At 34.8% G+C, this 20414-nt stretch overlaps 2 protein-coding genes across 2 annotated transcripts; both read right to left on the bottom strand.

Annotated features, from left to right (window-relative positions):
- Positions 1–4600: 4600 nt before the first annotated feature.
- On the bottom strand, positions 4601–8282 carry LOC132625912 (multiple C2 domain and transmembrane region protein 14). The gene has a single exon (XM_060340542.1). The coding sequence runs from the start codon at positions 7812–7814 to the stop codon at positions 4791–4793; it is 3024 nt and encodes a 1007-aa protein (XP_060196525.1). The 5' UTR covers positions 7815–8282; the 3' UTR covers positions 4601–4790.
- Positions 8283–14422: 6140 nt separating this feature from the next.
- On the bottom strand, positions 14423–19793 carry LOC132625911 (uncharacterized). Its single transcript, XM_060340540.1, has 5 exons — positions 19637–19793; positions 17784–17892; positions 17603–17705; positions 15344–15527; positions 14423–14760 (listed from the first exon to the last, which is right to left on the bottom strand). The coding sequence occupies exons 2-5, from the start codon at positions 17862–17864 to the stop codon at positions 14694–14696; spliced, it is 435 nt and encodes a 144-aa protein (XP_060196523.1). The 5' UTR covers positions 17865–17892; positions 19637–19793; the 3' UTR covers positions 14423–14693.
- Between the last annotated feature and the right edge of the window lie 621 nt (positions 19794–20414).

The following is a 20414-nucleotide window of genomic DNA, read 5'->3' as shown; positions in this document are numbered from 1 at the left end:
TGTAGTTTAACAAGTTAATGTACTAACGATTCGTGTAAAAGACTTACAAAAAATGTTTTAACTTGACATAGATGAAGCAACCAAAAAAACATAACTGTTTTTTTCTCTTATATTTTGGTTATGCTGTTTTGATGAAGAAAAAAAGCGTAAAGCCACTTGCTAAAGTAATATTTTCTGTTCAACACAAACTGCACCTATGTTTTTGAAGAATCAACATCTATTTTGCTAGACACTCTATAGGACACTTTGGATTCTTTTTGTAATAACTGTAACTTAAATCGTCCCCCTTTTATATCAGCTAAAACATCGCAATTGCGGAACCCTCTTTCGCAATTATGGACTTTACCAGGGGCGGAGCTAGCCCTTCGGATGTGGGTTCGGCCGAACTCAGTAGTTTTGGTCATATTTGTATTGTTTTTTATCAAATATGTACAAATTATTAATTTAGAACCCAATAGCTTTGAAGAATTATAACCCCGAATCCACAAGCTTCAAATTCTGGCTTCGCCTCTAGACTTTCCATTGCAAAAGTGGATTGCGTTTCAAAACCTCCCTGAACCCTTTGAATCTCAACCCGAACCATCTCGCTAAGTCAAAAAAGATAATACCAAGCTATAGCATCAAAACATGAAATAAAATACAATTGATCAAAACAGGCGTTTGAGTTGTTACACATAGATATCAACACTTAAAAAAGTAAATTACAATATCTCACTTCGTTACAATTTTCTTAAAAATATGTACAAAATGTCATTTTGAATATAAAGGTGAGTTATTTCTTTTACATATAATTATATACAGGGCAAGTTACACATTTGGTTGGTCGACCAAAAAATATTTACATTCGCTAGTCAAATACACAAAAAATACTAATATAATAATTTATGTATTTATATTAATAAAAAAACATTTGTTGGCTATTATTTTGGCGGACTGCTAATTATGTCAATTTCTCTTATATATATCCACTCTTTTTAAAATGTTGGGTATTCCACTGCCCTTAACTCCCAAAAGAAGGTATATGAGAAAAGTTTTCTCCACAAACATAAGTAGTTGAACTGCCTTTATTCAAACATTTGGGTATCCAATTAGTAATAAAATTAATCTCTTTAGGTGGGAAAATACTTGTACAAATTTCGCTACAGAAAAAAAATAAAAATATATATATATATATATATATATATATATATATATATATTTTGCAGCCAAATACCATTCGACAATCTAGTTTACAAAATATATACATAGTGTATAGGTAGTGTATATAGTTTATACTAAATATAGATATAATATACATACCTATACATCCTTCCATACTAGTAGACGTAGCATTACTCTTGTATTTTCTTGCCCTTCAATTTCTGTTACTATTTGTTATCCTTTGACTATTGTATTACTTTGTTTCCATGGTTCATTTGTTATTTCGTTCTCATCCTGCTTTGAATTGCTTGTTCTTATGCCGAGAGTCTATTGGAAACAACTTCTCTACTCTACCAAGGTAGGGATTGATATTTCAGTGGATATGTTGTTGTTGTTTATACATACCTATACATATAATATACATACCTAAACTTAGTAATATACATACCTATACACTACTTATACTATACAGCTGAAGTGTATAGGCAGTGTATACTTCAGCCATGTTTGGTAAACTAGATGAGTGAAGGGTACATTTACGTAATTTTCCCCTTTTCTCCCCTTTTGTTATATTGTAAATGCCCTTTTGAGTCTTGGAATTTCTGCTAAGAAAAGTGTTTGATTGGTAGTAGAGGAGAATCTAGAATTTTAAATTGATGGGTTCAATCTTTATGATTTTACCACCATAGTTGTTACACTTTTAGTATTATGGGTTCAAAATGTGATTTTTATTGAAAATTTGATGATTTTTGCTTGTATATCTAAGCTCTGTATTAAAGTACTGGTTCAGTTGAACCAGTAGTGTTTTTATTTCCAAATTGTCTATTGCTCTTTAGTTTTTTTAGTTTTGCTTTTGGCCATTTCTATGGATTACCTACTCCTGGTGTTGCTGTTTTGTTCAAATTTTACCTAGCAACTAGTTGTTTATCAAGATTTTTTTAATTTAATTCTGTCTCTAGGAGAGCTTCGTTGAATATTCTGTTCGCAATTGTGGTTTACTAGTCTTTTGCCAGTTTGAATAAGTGAGCATTGATGTAAAAAGAAAAGGGAAAGTTACACATTTGGCCAGGCGGCCAAAAATAATTACATTCGCTAGTCAAATATACCAAAAATATACAATATTTTGTATAAAATATGTAGTATAGCTTTTGTATACAACAAAAAATATATAGCCAGCTATTTGCTTGATGCTGCTAGGTAACACCATTCACTTTCTCAGAGTTGTTATGGTTCCTTGAAGTTTTTAATTGATTATAGTTCCATGCTCAGTGAAGTTAAAATGATGAAAGCCAGATGTTTAAACTAGTAACTGCTCCATAGTTTCAATTAAACAATAAAGTTCATGTCCGAGAAACAAGACCACTGGAAAAGAAAGAAAGGCTATTGTAGTTTTGGGCATAATTCTTTGTAAAAGTTGATATGGCACAAAAATTGAGGCATTGGCACACAAAACACCTCTTTTTTTCAAAGCAAAAATTGTCTTAATAAGGAAATTGTTTTGAGGAATATAACTGAGTGCTATCTAGATGGTTTAGAGTTGATTATTGTTAAGTGTCCCACATTAGCGGAGGTAATGGGTTGCCATCTCCTTTAATGATCTTGGGTAATCCTCATCTCGTGAGTTAGCTTTTGGGCCTGAGTTAGGCCCAAGTTCCATTTCTTAATGATTAAGAAGGTTTTGCCCACTGCTTATATTCAACGTGTAGCGGTTTTAAATTGGCTATGATTAAGCTGTCAATGGTGATAAAGTCGTTGCTACTTTTTTTTTTTTTTTTTTGGAAACAGGTAACATTAGGGAAGGATTATGCTTTAGTCAAGCTTATTGGAGAACATGATGGAATTCCTGAGTGGGTATTTCGTTGCACAACATGATGTCAGTTTTCTAACTCAATTGCCAAATGATATAGTCTTCAATGTCTGTAGTCATACAGAAGAAACTGAAAACTTTGTAATTGAGCATCAATTGCTCTTGGTATCTGGAAGAGTTTGGCCAGCATACATTCCTCAAGTGATCCTTAAGTAAAGTCTTTCTGTTTATACAAGAACTCATATAGAAGCCTGGTTGTTAAGTTGAGAAGGTAGAGGGGTGGGTCTATTATTAACCGAGTTTCGAGCCATTGGCCCTCCACTAGTAACATTTCAGTATACTTTCTATTGCGTGACCGTGTGATCTGCAAAAAATTGTTGTATATTGGTCAAATAAATTACTTGAAGTTGGTAAAAGGGGTAGTAACTATTCTCTTTAAATGAAACTCCTTATTTGACATTTGCAGTCTGGAATGCCAAAGCTCCACATATATTAGCATTGCTTATGATCTAAGTTGAGTCTGAACTGGCTTCTCATTTTTTAATGCAGGGAAAGTTTTTGCAAGGATTTTGTTTTCAAACGCTCAGAGTTAGCCTATTCTCAGCCAAGGCCTTCATCTCCAGTTATACAAGTAGTCACTCATTCTTGGTTTCATGGGCGGAGCCACCTTCGGCGAAGGGTGGTCAGGCACACACCCTTCGTCGGAAAATTACGCGGTATACATAGGTTAAATGTTAGGTACAATGAGTATCTATTCAATTTTGCACACCCTTAACACAAGTAAGAAGAAAATTTGCACACCCTTCATCAAATTCCTGGCTCCGCCATTGCTTGGTTTATACAACTTCTGATTTGTACTAAGGACTTAAGAAATAGCATGTTTTTATGTTGTATATGATTTCTTTGTGGCCCGGCCCTTCCCCGGCCGTCGTGCAAAGCGGGAGCTTAGTGCACCGGACTGCCTTTTTTGTTTTTTTTTCATTTGTACAAAATCATAGGAGTTCTATGCTCCATGAGAATCAGATGGAGCAGAAAGGGAACTATTTGGTTATGATGTTTATACATTGAAGAATGATATTTATTAATAGAAGAGAAATTTTTAATGTTCCATGACCCACCCGTTTATCCATGGCATTTTGTCCCCTTTTCTCAAATTTTTCATTTACATCAATTGGTTTTGACCAATTTTTTCAAGCTCACTAAACTTCAATGTCCAACAACTTCAACTTCTAAATGCCATTTTTCAACTTCAAATATTCAAATATCTATGTTCAAACGCTTAAAGTTCATGCTGAGTGTATGACAATTACCAACAAAGATTATTATAACACACACCTTTCTTTTTCTTCTGCATTAAAAGCCTTTATATGGAACAAGGAACTAGAGGATGTTTGGCAATTTTGTACATTTGTTTCATTACACTACTGTAGTGTCTCAATAAAAACAACATATTCCAATGTAAATATACAATGAAATTGGTCCCTTCACTGTTCCACATTTATGAAAAATATATTTGACTAAAATATTACTTTCGGTTCTTGTTTTTTTGGTCAGCTGCAACTTATATTTGACTCATCTAACGGTCACTTCATTAAAATCCAATTTACGCTCCACCTTTTAACACTCCCACCAACCCAATTTAAGTATACAATATTTGTCCCAATACACCAACGGTCATTTCACTTTGCAACTTTTCACAATACAGATTGTTGAGAAAACAAAACAATGAATTAATAAAATAATACTCCACTAGTAATCAGTTATGCTATGTTTTACAAGAAAAAACAGAGCAACCATGAAAACAAGTCTAAGCTAAAACAAAAAACAAAAAAGACCAATAATCTTAAAGAATTTGATCGGAAAGTGGTGGTAGTCGCCTGAAAAAGTTGACGGGGACAGATGGCATGTCGTCGCGGAACCTCGGGTGGCGTAAATAATACAGCCCTGACCCTAACACAAATGCCTTAAATGGAACCACATAAAACACCAATGAAGCAAATAAGCAAACCACCACAAATATACCAGTAGCTCTAGGGTCCCTCCAATTGAACAATGCTTCTAATCTTTCCCCTTGTGCTGCAACATCACCTAATAGTGTTTGTGCCCTCCCTGCTAATGCCCTCAACCTGTCATATCGAACGCGAACGTGTTCCATAGGCCTCGAGCTCGGGAACCCATCGAACTCCTCATCGAGCTCATCGGGGCCTATTGCATCCACATATGACAATCGAGGGTCCATCGTGATTGCCACACGTTGGCGATACCGGAACCTTAGGGAAATTATCAAGAATGCATACATACAAATTGTAGGTAACACTAGGTGTGGACATAACACTATGGCTATCAATAGTATATGTACCAATATTGTTGTTGGTGGGTGCACCCATGTCCTAATTCCGTCGAGCCAACGGGCTAATGTAGCCGCTCTAGACAAGCACCCCACCACCCTGAACCAATTCGCCTTGCTACGACGCATACTCCATATGTGCGTGTCCGAATCCAACATACATTGGACCACTTCTTGGCCCAATGCTGGTTCTGATCTAGCCAACCTTGCTGTCACAATTCTCATAGCTGTGTGCCTTAATATGTCCTGTTGAGCAGGCCCAAATGGGCGCACATAATGCATTCTTGGCAACATTGGGTTAGTATAAGCTTGTATCAAACTCAACCATGATGAACAAGTAAACCTCAAAGCAATCTCAATGTCACCCATTTTCTTTGCACCACTAGGAAGCAAAACCATAAGTGAATAAGTACCCATGTACACCTTATTCGTGTCGAGCGTCGAGAGTCGTACCCTCAGCTTCCCGAGTCGTACGTCCTTCTTAAGCGCATCACCGTCCTTGTACCTCCCGTTATCAAACACCCCTATCGTCAGCACGGTGCAAGGATCATATACATCCCACGTATACTGCTCGTTCCACCTCGGGTTAAACCGATCAAGAATGGTACGCGTCCGGACCCACTTAGGCCCGTACTTGGCCACCACATACGAGTCAGTGGTGCCACGTGTACCGTCTTTTGTCTTCACAGGGAGGAGATTGTTAGCCCCTCTTATACCAACTTCAAGCAATCCAATAGGTGGTTTGGACAATTGTTTTGCTGTGGCTCTAACATCACTTGTTAAATGTGCTGCTTCATCAAGAACATGATAACCACCCTCCAAACAAACTCTCACATGTATTCTACCAGCATATGGTTTCTTCTCATCACCAATTAAATTAAACCATCTTGATCTTGGCTCTGATTTATCATCCGTACGCTTATCAATGGACGTGACTTGCACCTTAGCAAACCCCACCATTTGACCGTTAGTAACATCTTCAACAGTTATAACCAAAAACGGTTCAAACGGCTCGGCGGCCACGAAGACCAGGTCTTCGTTCCACGTAGGATTGGACGCCGAGCTAGACGAGCCGACAGTTGTTCGGCTCGTCTTAAATAACTGGGCCCCAAGCTGAGCCTTCACATACAGGTCCGGGGTCCGGATCTTAGGCTCGGTCCCACCCGAACCTAACTGCAAGTCTTGGGTTTGGATAACCGTTAGTCTCAAATACCACAGCTTCGGAGAGAGGTAAACTTTGGCTCGGGTTTCCGGTATCAGGCCCCCGGAATCTGACTGCCACGCCTCGTTAAACGCCTCGTCCGCCTGAGTCCCGAGCCACACCGCTAGCATAACGTCATTTCCCGGTAGAGTTTGATCTTCTAAACTGTACCATTGTGGGGCTAATGGACTGTCTGGGGGCACTCTTTTTGGCACTTCTTGCAAATCAAACGACACATTTCCTATGCAATTTTCGTCGTTGTTGCTCTTTTTTTGGACCCAAACGGAGACTTCTAACGACGTTGAGTTTAATCCGTCCTTATCGAACGCGAAAACTTGATCCCATTCTCTATTATCTGCTAAGGATTTGGTTTTTATACTGTGAGTTCCTATCACCAGTTTTGCATAAGCAGATGAATCAGGTTCTTGATTAGCTCGTTTCCCCTTCACGATACGAACGTAAAGGAAAGGCATTTGATCGACAAGATCGAATGCTCCTGTTCGACGATCAACGTTGTTGGAGAGGTTTTTATGAAGGATTTTGAGTTCACTTGTGTTTTCATTTACTAATGGTTTTTTGTTTGGTGGTTTGTTTTGTGCTATAGGAGGATGTTCTAGTATTTCTGATGTTGGTGGTGGTGGTGGTGGTTGTGTTGCTGCTGCTGCTTCGCTGTCTTTTTTGTCAGTCTCTGACGGCTTTTCTTCCTTCTTTTCGGAAGAATTGACAGGTTTTTTATCCTCCTCCTTCTTCTCCGACTCTTCTTTTTTCTCTTCAGATGGAGCCGCCTGAGTTTCCTCGGGCGGCTTTTCATCTCCAGGTGGCGGCGGCTGAGCATTTTCAGCCGCCGCCACAGGAGGCGAAGTTTCCTCCTTCTTTTCCTCTGTTGGCGGAGCAGAAGGAGGAGGAGCAACTTCGTCTACATACCAAATTTTAAGCCCAATCTCGCCTTTAATCTGCGAAAAAACGCTCCGTTTTTCCAACGGATAATAAACAAGACTTTCCAAACCAACACCTACGAATGTACTACCAGAAATCTTAACTTTTCCAAGAAAATTACTTCTCTTTCCAGTTTTTTTGTCATTGTAAATGTTGAGTTCAAGTGTTTCTAAGGCCATTGAATCGACGTCGTGGACCAAAAACTCGAGACGCTCATCCCATTGAGGGTTGAGGTCTCGGAATTTGGTCTTAGTACGACGTCGTTGGCCATCAAAATCTACGATGGCGAAGGCACTTGCAGTGCCTTGGCCATCTTTAGGCATTAGATTTTTGGCATTGCATATTTCTACAATGACTTTTCTGGTGATAATTTGATCACCCATTTTAGATTAATGGGAGAAAAAGTGAAAAAAAAAATTATGGGTTTTTTGTGAAAATGAGGAAAACAGGGTGTTTGAGGGGAATTTTTTGGTTAATTGGAGAAGAAAGAATGGTGGAAATAATAGTAGTGTGAGAAAGTTAGAGAGTGAGTGGGTCAATGTGAGCTTTTTAAAGTGGGGAAAAGGCAATTGGGGAGCCTATTTCGTTTTAAACTTTACTTTTTTATTTTTATTTTTTTTATATATAGTTTTTTGTTGTTGTTATTTCACATGAAAGTGGAGTGGGTACTGGTCATTAATGGTACTTTTCCGTTGAGATTATTAACCTTTTTGAATAAATAAATAAATTAAATACTATATCTCTATGTCATTTGTAGGCTTCTAAACATTTTTAGTCCACTAAAGTCTTTTTACCCGTCTATTTTTTTTTTTGAATTGTTTTAATTACATAGGACCGAGAAAGGGAATTACAAAGTGAGGAATCGAACCCTTATCAATAAAGTGAAAGTTTAACTAATCAACCAATCGAACCCGTCTAGTTATTTGTATCGTTGTTGGTATATACTTAGTGCGTAATCAATATATACTATATGTAATTTTTTAATTATACAACATTATATTTTCTAGGTAAGATCCGCTCCTAGTGCAATAGCTCACAAACCACACATGAGATGTAAATCACACTAGGCAAGCCCCGTGCGATGAGCTTAGTCTGAGAAGGTGTTGGTGAGGGGAATCAATACTAGGTCTCCATGTGAAACCACTCACTAAACCAGCTCAGTCACTTTTGCGATTATTATACATAGATTATAAGTAGTTATATATAGGCTAAATTTATAAAAAAGAAAACTTCTCTATAGTGCAAAAGAGTCCTTCATTTTATATATCTTAGTTTGATGATATGAAATTCTAAAATATAAATCTTGTGGTTTAAACTAGAGGTATGTATAATATAAAATATATTTTTTTTTTTTAAAAATTGTGATCTTAAATATGATATATCATTTTTATAAAAGTATGTTAGTAAAAGTGAAATGAGAATATTGATATTGAAAATTCATTAATTATAGAAAGATGATATAATCTCTTATAATAAACATGTTAAATGAATGTAGTTTTAGATTTTTTTTTTTCTAGCTTCAAGCATCTAATGTCTAGAATCCATTATTGAGCCTAGTAATTTTGGTCAAGCTGTAGAAAGTTTTATTGGAGGGTTTCACGAATCACACTCTAAATCGAAGAGGAATTTAAAATTCAAACCGAGAATTCTAATTAATGGTATTTTTTTTTTTTTTTATCATTTCAATTCAATGCATTCGTTGATGATAATTCTAGCATCCTCTAATACAGTCAAACGTCTCTATAATTGTCATTTGTTATAACAACATTTCACTATAGCGGCTTGATTTTTTCCGGAATTGATTTTTCATGTTATATTTTACTTCTCTATAACAACATTTTACCCATAACAGCAATGACATTCATTATAGCGGTACACTTTTTATAAAATTATCTTTCTATAACAGCCATACTAAAATATTGTGTAAGAAATATACTATGTATAAAAATAAAATACTAAAAATATTTATGGTAATCATCATTAATGTCATGCACATAGTAAATTTCAAGTACGAAGAGTCAATTGTTAAGTTCTTAGACAGCTATTGAATTCCCTTTTGCTGAAAGTTTGGACAAAATTCTTCTTCAATTCAAGCGTTATATTATCACTAAGAGACTGCAGTTTGCGAAACAATCTACAATTGTAGAATTCTTACATCAAACATGAAGTATATGCAAGTAGCATGTTAACAAATAACAAGTAGTTTTAGCTTTTTTTCTTTTTTCTTTTATGGCTCTAAATAGATAATGTAAAAATATATAGACCCGATCAACTAATGTTGATTCGTGCTATAAAAGGTTATTATTGGAGATTTTCACACGCTTCTACCGAAAATAACTTCTAAAATTTGAACCCGAAACCTCTAGAACCTTTATTGTTTCACCCAACCGTTGATAATTTTGGCAAGTTCTAATACGCAAGTTGCATACTGTGATCTCGTTAAAATAAGTTATTTTTAATCAGGGACGGCTCAACGATATTTGTGGCCTAAAGCGAAATTTTGACCGGAGGCCTTTATCTTTTTACGTTTGTATATATTTTTATTTGACGCATATTTTCCTATTTTTTTAAGATTTATAAAGGTTGATAATTTGATGACAAAATAATTTCTCGTTACTTCAAATGCTTGCACAATACTTGAAAATATCAAGGAAAAAAGAAGAAGAATTTCAATGTACTTTGTTCTTGATCGGTTCTATTCTTTTTTTTGACATAGGGAGTAAAAAATTTCATGCGGCTCTCCTTTCTTCTTGTTTCTGGACAGAACGACTGAAAATATGTGATATAGTTCTTACTATGGTAAAAAAAGCTGAAAGGTACCTACAAAGTAAAAATGTAAGTCACTTGTCAAAATAGTTCAAAATAGAAATGCATCAAGACAACATCTCTAAAAACCGTTTTCTTGTACCCAAAAGATTATTTATGTAATCTAAAATAATACTCAACCATTAGAATCATAATTAAAACATAACATTCTTTTGAAAATATTGTAATTCTTCATTTGAAATGCTTAACTTTTAAAAAAAAAAATAATTCAATCACAATAATAAAAAAAAGAGGCCTTCATGATTAGGGGGCCTAAGGCAAAGACCTTAGTTGCCTTATGCTTAAGCCGCCTCTGGTTTTAACTATGAACTCCATATATAAAAGAAAATACAAGTCTCTAATTAAAGATTTCTTTAACAAAATATAAAAATACATGTGCTCATGTGTCATAACTCATAGGTAAAAATTATTTATGTATTGGAACCGTTGGTTTATGTACGATCCTTCCATTAATTATCATCCTAAAATTAAAAGGGATAAAAATAATTATAATAGTAATAAAAAATAGAAAAGACACGTAAGCATGAACTAAAAGAATCTACGTGGCAGTTGCATGGTTCTGCGAGATTTGATGTAGACAGATGGTATCAAATCTGAGCACCTTGCCTCATGCTGATGTTGTTTTATTAAAATTTATTTATTTATTTTTGTTTAATTTAAAACAGTAAAAAATAATTTCATGTTTATTTTGCAAGAATGCAATTTCTGGACTGTTAATTCATGAAATCTACATGTGAAATATCATGAAATCAATAGGTTGTTAAAATTAGGGGGTTGTGACTTTTGTGTACTTGGTAATGATAAACTCATGTATCTGAATTTACATGCAGATTGTAAAAAAAAAATTATATCCTTTTTAGTTTCTTCACGCGATATTCAGTGTCCAATACGCATTTTGGGGCCAAACTAATCTATATTTACGTCGAACAAATCACACTTTGAAAATAAAACGCTCCTTACAAAAGCAATTTCATTTTAACTTAATGTTCGAACCCAAAAACTTGATAGAGAAATAACAACATCAAGAGATGAGATTGATTAGTTGAATATAATGCAAGACGTATCAAGAAATGCCTTCTGTTTATTTTTTGTTCTTTTTCTTTTCTTTTATTGATGCCAATTAGCTTTCAAATAGATCCTTTTCCCATGAGGAGAAATACTCAGTTTGTTCCATATTATATGACTCATACTTTATTTGTAGTATGTTTTAAGAGAATGATATATTTTTAAGATTAGAAAATTAAACTTCCTATTTACCTCGTATTGACATTTTCTGTACTTACAAAAATGTCATGCGATATTTAAAGTTAAAAAATTCAAATGTATTTTTAAAAAAAAAAAAAAAAATCTATGCCAAGTTAAACACCACACATAAAATGGAACTGAAGGTATTTCTTTTCTTATAGGAAGACTAGAAACAATAAACTTGTATATTTATGTGAAAATTTCCTAACAACACGATCAATGTCTCAACTCCTCATTCGCAAAGAATTCTTTTTGCATTAATATCACAATTTTTTATTAAAAAAGTAACGACAATTATTACGCCAAAGTCCGATCGAAACTAGTGGTGGAGTCAGAATTTTCACTAAGTAAATTCAACATATAAAGAAACTTACTAAACATATGAAGAAACCAAGTACGTTTAACATCTATTATATAGTACATAAAAATAATTTTGACTTTACTCTTAATTATACTCCTTAGCTCCGCCCATACAAATAAATTGGGATCAGTTATATGAATTCTCACCCGAGTAACATGGTTAAAAAAGCATTAAAGGTTTCAAGAAATTATTCTCCTCTACTTACAAAATATTCCATCCAGAATAATTATAACTTAATTGCAATTACCCTCTAAACGAGGTAAAGATCAACAATAAGGCCGTTAAGCTATCATTAAGATGATGTAATTAGTGTCAGTGCTAAGCCACCACCCTCTTCAGCAAATAAAAAGGATAAGAGGAAGAAGACATTCATGAAATTCAGTTCATTTTGTCAGCATCTTTCTTTTCCTTTTAACTCTTTTAATTCATTCTACTATTTGTTTAAGCTTTTAGCAAAGGCCACTTGCAGAAAGCAGATGAAAAATGCAGAGATATATCTATTATCTTTCTGCAAAAATGAACGTTGCTTTGTTCTTGTGTTCCATGTTGTTTCTCTTTGTAACAATGCTCCTACTTTCATTGAAGATATAATAAACAATTGGCATATAAAAAACACACACTTACAACCTAGTGATTAATGTAATGGTACAAACTTAAAGTACATATCTTTGAAATCAGATTCAAATACTATCAAAGCCAAAAAAAAAAAAGATTATCTTCGAGTATAAGTTTTGGTAAACATAATTACCCGATATCTATGCTAATTACTGATATTCAGTGAAATAATCAAAGTAAGTGCAAGTTAACCTAATCAATGATATTATAATATCTCAAGTGAAGAAAACGTGAGCTTATTTATTTCCAGCTCTAAAACGAGGAGTGAAAGGGGACTCTTGGAACAATAATGACGTTATCATTGTGTGATGGTCGTGTTCTAACCGTGAAACTAATCATTAACATTCTCGTTAAGATATTGCCTACATCACATTCCTTTGGGTACAGCTTGAACTCGCACCTTGCATGAACGCAAGACTTTTTAAAAACTCGTAATTCTAGCGGTCAAGTCCAACCCAAAATCATATATCAACGCGAGACGCTTCATGCATTGGGCTGCTTTTTTCTTAAAATTAGTAATTCCAGCATCCAATCATACTCTAAAATTTTATATCAACGCGAAACATTTCGCACACTATCCTACTTTTTAAAAAGAATTAGTAATTCTAGCGGTCGAGTCGGTTCTATCACTTTCACGCATTGAATCAGAGAATATACCGTAAAGATATGTGTTAGCATTGGGAGATGAAATTACTTTTTGGTTGGGAAGCGAGTTTATTTGTTTAGATTTTACAATGGTTAACATCTCTGACGAGCTATAATTAAGTACTCCCTCTTTTTGGTAAACTTATTTTCGTTTTAGTCCGTGCCAAAATAAATGATCTTTTTCCTAATTTGGAAACCAATTCACTTTATGAAATAATTTACAGCCACACAAATATTCAAGACTTATTTTGAACCACAAATTTCAAAAGTCTTCACTCTTTCTTAAATGTCGTGCTCAGTCAAATGGGCTCACATAAATTGAAACAGAGAGAGTATTATTCTGGTGTGACGTTAAAAAAAAACAATATTTTTCTAATAAATAAACATATAATCACTCAGTGACACGAATGCTCACTAATTAATGAGTAAATCATTTTATTTTAACAGCTGAGACGTATGGTTATGCTTTTTTAAAACCATTAGCTAATTTAATAGCAGTAATGTTTTCAGGATATTCAAGTAAGAATATTATGGTTAAACATAGTTACCACAATTAGTTGAATTCCCATATGAAGCTCTTGGTTGTAATACAACATTTTAGTTTTCAACATAGAGCTTCACATAATTAGTACCTGTATTGGTTATGCAAAAATCTGTCATTTTTGATCGGGTTTAGGGTCAAACTAATCCCTTAGATAGCAGTAATGTCAAAAATGATACCTTATATTTAGGGTAGTGGCAAATTAGTCCCTTAGATGTATCTCTTGAGCGGGTTTTGATCCTTTATGTTTACCAAAAGTGAACAATTGTAATATTTTGTCAAAATATTTTAACAAAATTTGTCCGTAGATTTGAGCAACCAGTGAGAAAAAGATTGAACCATAAACACTAGGAAAGTCTCATCAGAACAAAAATACTGATAGATGTTGCTCCGCACAAAACTGCACCAAACTCTAAAATAACACAAATTGTACCTCCAAATGTAAGTTTCTCACTAAATCTTTTTAAATTTAACAGTTCTCGGCAAATCTAAGAATTTGTTAAATATTTTACAAAGACCAAAAGTACTTACTTTGATAAACTTAAATGACTAAAGCTGCTCACGAGTATATTTAAAGTACTACTTAGAAGCTAACCTCAAACAGGGACCATATTTGTTACTTCCTCAAACTTAAAAGACTAAAGCTACATAAATAGCATTAAGAAGGAAGCTTGTGACAAAAGGGAAAACTAACAAAAGACAAAAAAGAGCAAAAGCTGGCTATACTTGTAAAAGAGGGAAAAAAACGAGAGAGAAAATAAATCAAATAGTACTTGTTTTCAAATCTCAACCAAATCATGTTCAATTGCGTACTAAGAATCATGTTAACAACATGAAGCAACTAAATGAGAACCCCCTTTACTCTGTACTAATTATTTATAATTAAAAGTAAAAAGTAAACCTACATCTTATACACCTTAAAAAATGAAAGCAAAACAAGAAATAAGTACCTCCCATCTTTAAGAGGCACACATCAAAATTTGAATATTACATAGGCCATAGGAAAGAACTTAGAATCTGCTTATATTGCTACATGGATCTACTGCTGTCACTGTTAGCTCTCTGCTTTCTATTTGGAGACATGTCTTCAAAAAACCTACAGCACAAGTTAAGAAATTAGGACACAAGCAGCGTGAGAGTATGAAATCATTCATGTTTTAGAAGACAAAAAAGAATATTGAAAAACACGATATCCAGAGTTCAATTACTATAACCCCCAAGGTTTGTGGTGGGATAGATAGGATCCCTGGATCATTAATGGGTTCGAGCCCCGAAAAGATCCTAGCAGGGAGCTTCCCCCTTTAATGGGCTTTACGAGGGGTCAATCCGGATTACTCGGGAGCCCTACAGCAGGTACTAGACACTCAGTAGGGAACAAGACAAAAAGTTATGATACCTGTAGGCTATAGAAAAGAACGAAACTTAACATATTGAGGGAGCCGAAAGTTGAAAAACAGGACTTCGTTTTATGCAGCAGATCTAATTAGATGTCCAAAAATGAGACTACTCACAAAAATGCACAACTTCTGAAGTTATGCTTTGAAAGCTATCTATAAGTTGTTTGTGCGAAATAATCAGAAGCAAGGATGGACCAGATCAGAATGACTTCAGAAATACAATCCAATGTGATTTAGAATCAATTTGTGGTGTAATGATCAGATGAGTTTTAGAGAACTTACATCTCCATAACTCTCTTCCTCTTATCATTGCAAATGTAGGAACTCAGCTGTTCAACTCCCATATTTGCAAAAGTCTTGTCTAGATCATAATTCAACAAATTACACGTATCTAAATTTGCTGAGGACTCAGCTGTACCAGGTAGATCTTTGAGTTTTCCTTTAAGATTCTCCATCAAAATGAAACCTGCCGAATAAACATTATCAGATAATAACGAAGTGATCAAAACTTCAGTTAAACCGTTGTGTGATTCATGTCATTTATATGGATTGTTTCTGAAAAAGACTTTGGTGGGCTAAATCGTTGGCAGAGGGAAACTGAAATATAAGTGTGATTGTGTGAATTAGTTTACAAAATATGAAGGGGAGTAAAAGTTCCCATTAAGGCATATACGGTAAAGTTGTTTGAAGCTACAATAATGCAACAAATGGATATAGAAGTTCATACTTCATAGGTTAAATAGGTAGCCAAAGAAGAAGGGAGAGGAAGATAAACAAGGAAAGATATTCATGCAGGGCAAAATAACACAACACAAGAAATAAGTAACGAAAGAACCCTCATTAGGGTAGAAAACCCACAATAACTCAATAATTCTTCGAAGGTTCAACTTCAAAGAAATGCTAAAACTACATTGCGTTTCTAATACCAACTTTTCTATAATTTAATCATAAAATTACCTTAGTATCTGACAACGAGACAAAATAACAAATATGAATGTTAGACCTACGAATATCCTACCTTGCCTTCAATACCCTATACTTGTGGCCTACCCACCTTGTTTTCAACTCCCTTTCTCATCCGTACCAGAGTAAAAGCAGCCTCAGGAATATTGCAGCTGCAAACGGGAAAATGTAATCACTGCTATGAGTTTAAACAGGGAGGCTTAGTTATTTATCGAACTCCCGATCCATATGAAATTCAGGTTTCATTAGAAGAACAGCATAATAATCATGCCATTTGAAGTAGAGATGGCTGAAGATAGATTACTCTTGTAACTGTAAAGCATGAGAGCCCTAGGAGGTTTGCCAAGATTAAATTGACCCAGAGTCAACTTGCTACTCTCATACAAGAGAATAATGAAATCACTCGAAAGCAAGAAAGATTATCACTCGTACAAGAAAACAAGGAGATGAATTAGAGGTTGGAAAGAGCATCACTCAACTGATCTCTAACAGAAATGCTGACATATCTTCATCAGTAAGGTCCGACAATTCTGGGGCTAAAGGACAATCAGTAGTGTCAGAAGCTGGGCAATCCTCCAGCTCAAGTGTTACAAAGGGCAGTTGGGATTATCTATCCCCTCCTCCCTTACTTAGAAACACCGAAGGCACTTTTATCTAATGTCATCCTTACTATCACTAAACCAGCTCTACCAATGAAGCTTACTTTCCTGAGTTTGATGGCATCAATCCGAGGGCTGGATTAGAAGGCACAAAAAAATATCTTGAAACCAATCAAATTCCTAAACAGATGAAAATGAATTATGTATTAACAAGTAATGCATCAAGTTAATACCTGATTTAATAAGCATTTAATGGATCCCAATTGGATGGTATATCTTTGCCAATGTTCTGGGCAGATTTACACAGGAGGTTTAGCGATATTCTAGATAAGTTCAATGAACTTCGGCAATGTGGCGATGTAGAAAGTTATCAGGAGCAATCGGAGGGTGCAGTCGTTAAGATGGTAATTAACCTCCATCTTACGGAATTCTACTTTGTAACTTGTTTTGTCAATGTATAGAAACAACTCAAACAAGAGACTCTAGAGGATTGCCCGCCCTGCCACCCTCATGGATGCGTATGAAGTAGCCTGACTGCAAAATGAATCCATCAAAGCTCTTCATAGATAAAACTCTTTCAAACCATTCCTGGTACGTCCTAAGCCTTCTTTAAACGCTCAGAATATGTCATCCAGACTTGTTTGCCCATTCAACCTTTCTTTCTTTTTAGATTATGTTTGTAAGAATAATACAGATGTAATGACTGAAAAGCTGAATTCCCTCTTCTTATCTTCTTCTTTCATTCTTTTCCTTCTCCCATTGTTCTTTACTTACTATAATTGTGCAATTTTTTTGCTATCGAGCTCAAGTGTAACACACAACAATATTTTTTTTAAAAGAGAAGTTATTGTCAATCTGAAGGAAAATAAAACAGAGAATTCACCAATGTCTACAGCGAACACCAGTTTATAGATGATGCAACATTCAAAATAACAAACAAATGTTACAAATTTATGGAGAGGAAGAAGAAAAAACTCACTGAGGGCTCGAAGGGTCTTCAAATCAAACTTGTTAGCTAAAGACTCATGACGAATCTTTTTGGCACGTTGTTGGATCAAAACTTTCAAACCTATCAATAAATCCTAAAATTCAACCAAATCACACCTGAGATATTGTCATCAACCAAAAGAAAAAGGAAAAGATGAGCAGAGATAACTTACAAGCTCAGACTCGGTTAAGGAACAAAGCCACCGAACATCTTCAATCCTATTATTCCCTAATATAGCCATCTGTTCTTTCATCTTTCTTTGGCGTGCAGTTGAAGGGCACCTGATGGGAGAGAAGTAAAAACTTTTTTAAGCATTATTGCAAGGGTGTAAGGTTTTTGTCTTTTAATTTCTATTTCATATGTTTGCGAAGGCCAACTGAGCCAATCGACTTAGGAGAAAAATTACTTCGATCCATTGTATGCATCGAATCAAACTAATTTCTCATGATTAAAAAGTAACAACAGATATCACTTAATCATGCAAAATGATAAACCCTTTATAAACCAACATATATGCACTAATTGGTTTAATGCCTGCAACAAATCTGGACATCGGTGGATTCGAACACATGAATTAATTTAAACTGGATTGTACTTGTGGACTTTAAGGATGTATAGTTTAATGGGAGAAAGAGGGAATTGAATGGAAAAAGAGAAATATGTTCTTTTTTCCTTTCACATGTATAACATTGTAGTAAAAATCTATGACTAGATATGTCTGTAATTCGAACTTGTAATACTTTGGTAAAATTGTGGTCTTTTGACTATATTGTGGAGGAAAAACATGAATACTATCTACACTAAAATATGAAATTAGAATGACTTTCCCCACTCACATTTGACAGTATAGGCACCAAATTTGCATAGTGTCCTTAGAGAGAACCCTGGATCTTTCCAGTACTGGAAGGACATAGGTGGAAGATTGTTACAATTTACAAGACAGGTATTTAAGTTTTTCAGAAAATTAAAACTATGCAGCTTAGCCTTTCAATGTAGTGCACAAATATATTAACTTTCCTTTTGGGATATTTGTTTCAGGATGTCATAAACATTTTAGACCACAAATACAGAACTCCGGTCTAATTCAATGAGACCTATTCATGCAAATGAGCAGCCACCAATATGATGATTATAACCATACAAATTACATACCAATGTAACAGCAAAAAAAGTCTTGTCACAAATCACTTCAAAATATGTGTCTGCCCCCAGGGGTGTATCTAGGGGTTATCCAGAACACCACCACCACCAACAACAACAACATACCCAGTGTAATCCTAATCCCACAAGCGGGGTCTGAGGAGGGTACGATGTACGCAGACCTTACCTCTATCTTTGGAATAGAGAGGTTGTTTCCGATAGACCCTCGGCTCAAAAGAAATGTAACCGATGCAGAAACTTAAGAAAAGAAAAAGGGACGGCAAAAATAGCAAAAGTACAAAAATGCAGTAACATATATCAATACACATTAGCGAAAAAGAAACTACATGACTACCCTAAAACATACAACTAAAATATAACACTCTAGTACCTACTAACCATCTACCTTAATCCTCAACTTCCACACCTTCCTATCCAAGGGTTATCCAGAACACCCTCGGCAAAAAAATTCACGGTATATATAAGGTAGTTTTCTTATTTATTTTTTATGTGCATATATAGATTTTGAACACCATAAACACAAGACTAGATGTTGGCTCAATGGTTTAGGGGGTTCATAATTTACCCTTGAGTTCCAAGTTCAAATCCCAAGCACTACATTTTTATTTTTTCGAACGCCTTCAACAAAAATCCTGGATCCGCCACTGTCTGCTTATGCAATACATGTTTATGGGCATATAAGCTGTTTGGACATAATTGTTACCTTCAAAAAACTCCAAAGTTGTTTTCATCACTCCAATTCACTCACAAAAATTCCAAAACAACTCCAATTTGTATTAGCAGAGAGACAAGCAAAATAATTAAAAACTAAAAATAAGGCCTGAAATATTTTATTTTATTTTATTTTAACAAAAATAGACTTACAGTTACGGAGACCAACAGTCGGTGTGGAACACTCGCGGCACGGCGGCGCGTGGAAGGAGGGACTGACGGCGGCGATTCTTTTTTCTTTTTACGGGGAAAGATACCTAACATAAAGGAAAGATTAGTGGTTTTAGTCTCTTAAGTTATGGCCTTATTCATTTTGATCCTCTTTTTTTGTTTCCCACCCAATGAGCCCGTTTGGATTGGCTTATAAGTTGTTGTTTTCAGTTTTTTTAAGTGTTTGGCTGGCCAACTTAAAGCTATTTTGTGCTTAAAATAAACCCAAAAAAATAATTGAGCCCGTTTGGCTTAGCTTATCTAAAGCAGCTTATAAGCCAAAAAAAAATATAAGTTGGGCACCCAATTTTTTTTTTTTTTTTGGCTTATAAGATGTTTTCAGCTTATAAACTGTTTTTTTTAAGCCCATCCAAACATGCTCTATGTCCCGTACCCGCATTAGAGTCCAATTATATTCAGATTCGCGTCGCATAAGGTCCCATTCGGGGAGAAGTGCTTCCTATCAAGGATTTTTTCATACTCAGGCCTTGAATCCGAGACTTCTGGTTAAGGGGTGAGCAGCTCCATCCACTGCACCAAGCATATTTAATCTTTTTAGGATAAAATATGCTATACATTTGATAGAAGAAAAAAAAACTTTTTGCCGGAAACTGAATAAAATAAAAAAAATGATATTTTCCCTAATGTTGTTTAGATTCAATCGATGAATACAAACAAATAAAATTCAAGTCTAATACAATAATTTCAAATTAAAAAAAAA

Source organism: Lycium barbarum, chromosome 2, assembly GCF_019175385.1.
Source record: "Lycium barbarum isolate Lr01 chromosome 2, ASM1917538v2, whole genome shotgun sequence".
NCBI classification, from domain to species: Eukaryota; Viridiplantae; Streptophyta; class Magnoliopsida; order Solanales; family Solanaceae; genus Lycium; species Lycium barbarum.
Note: the sequence above shows the minus strand (reverse complement) of the source record. Positions and strands in the feature narration are given on the sequence as shown.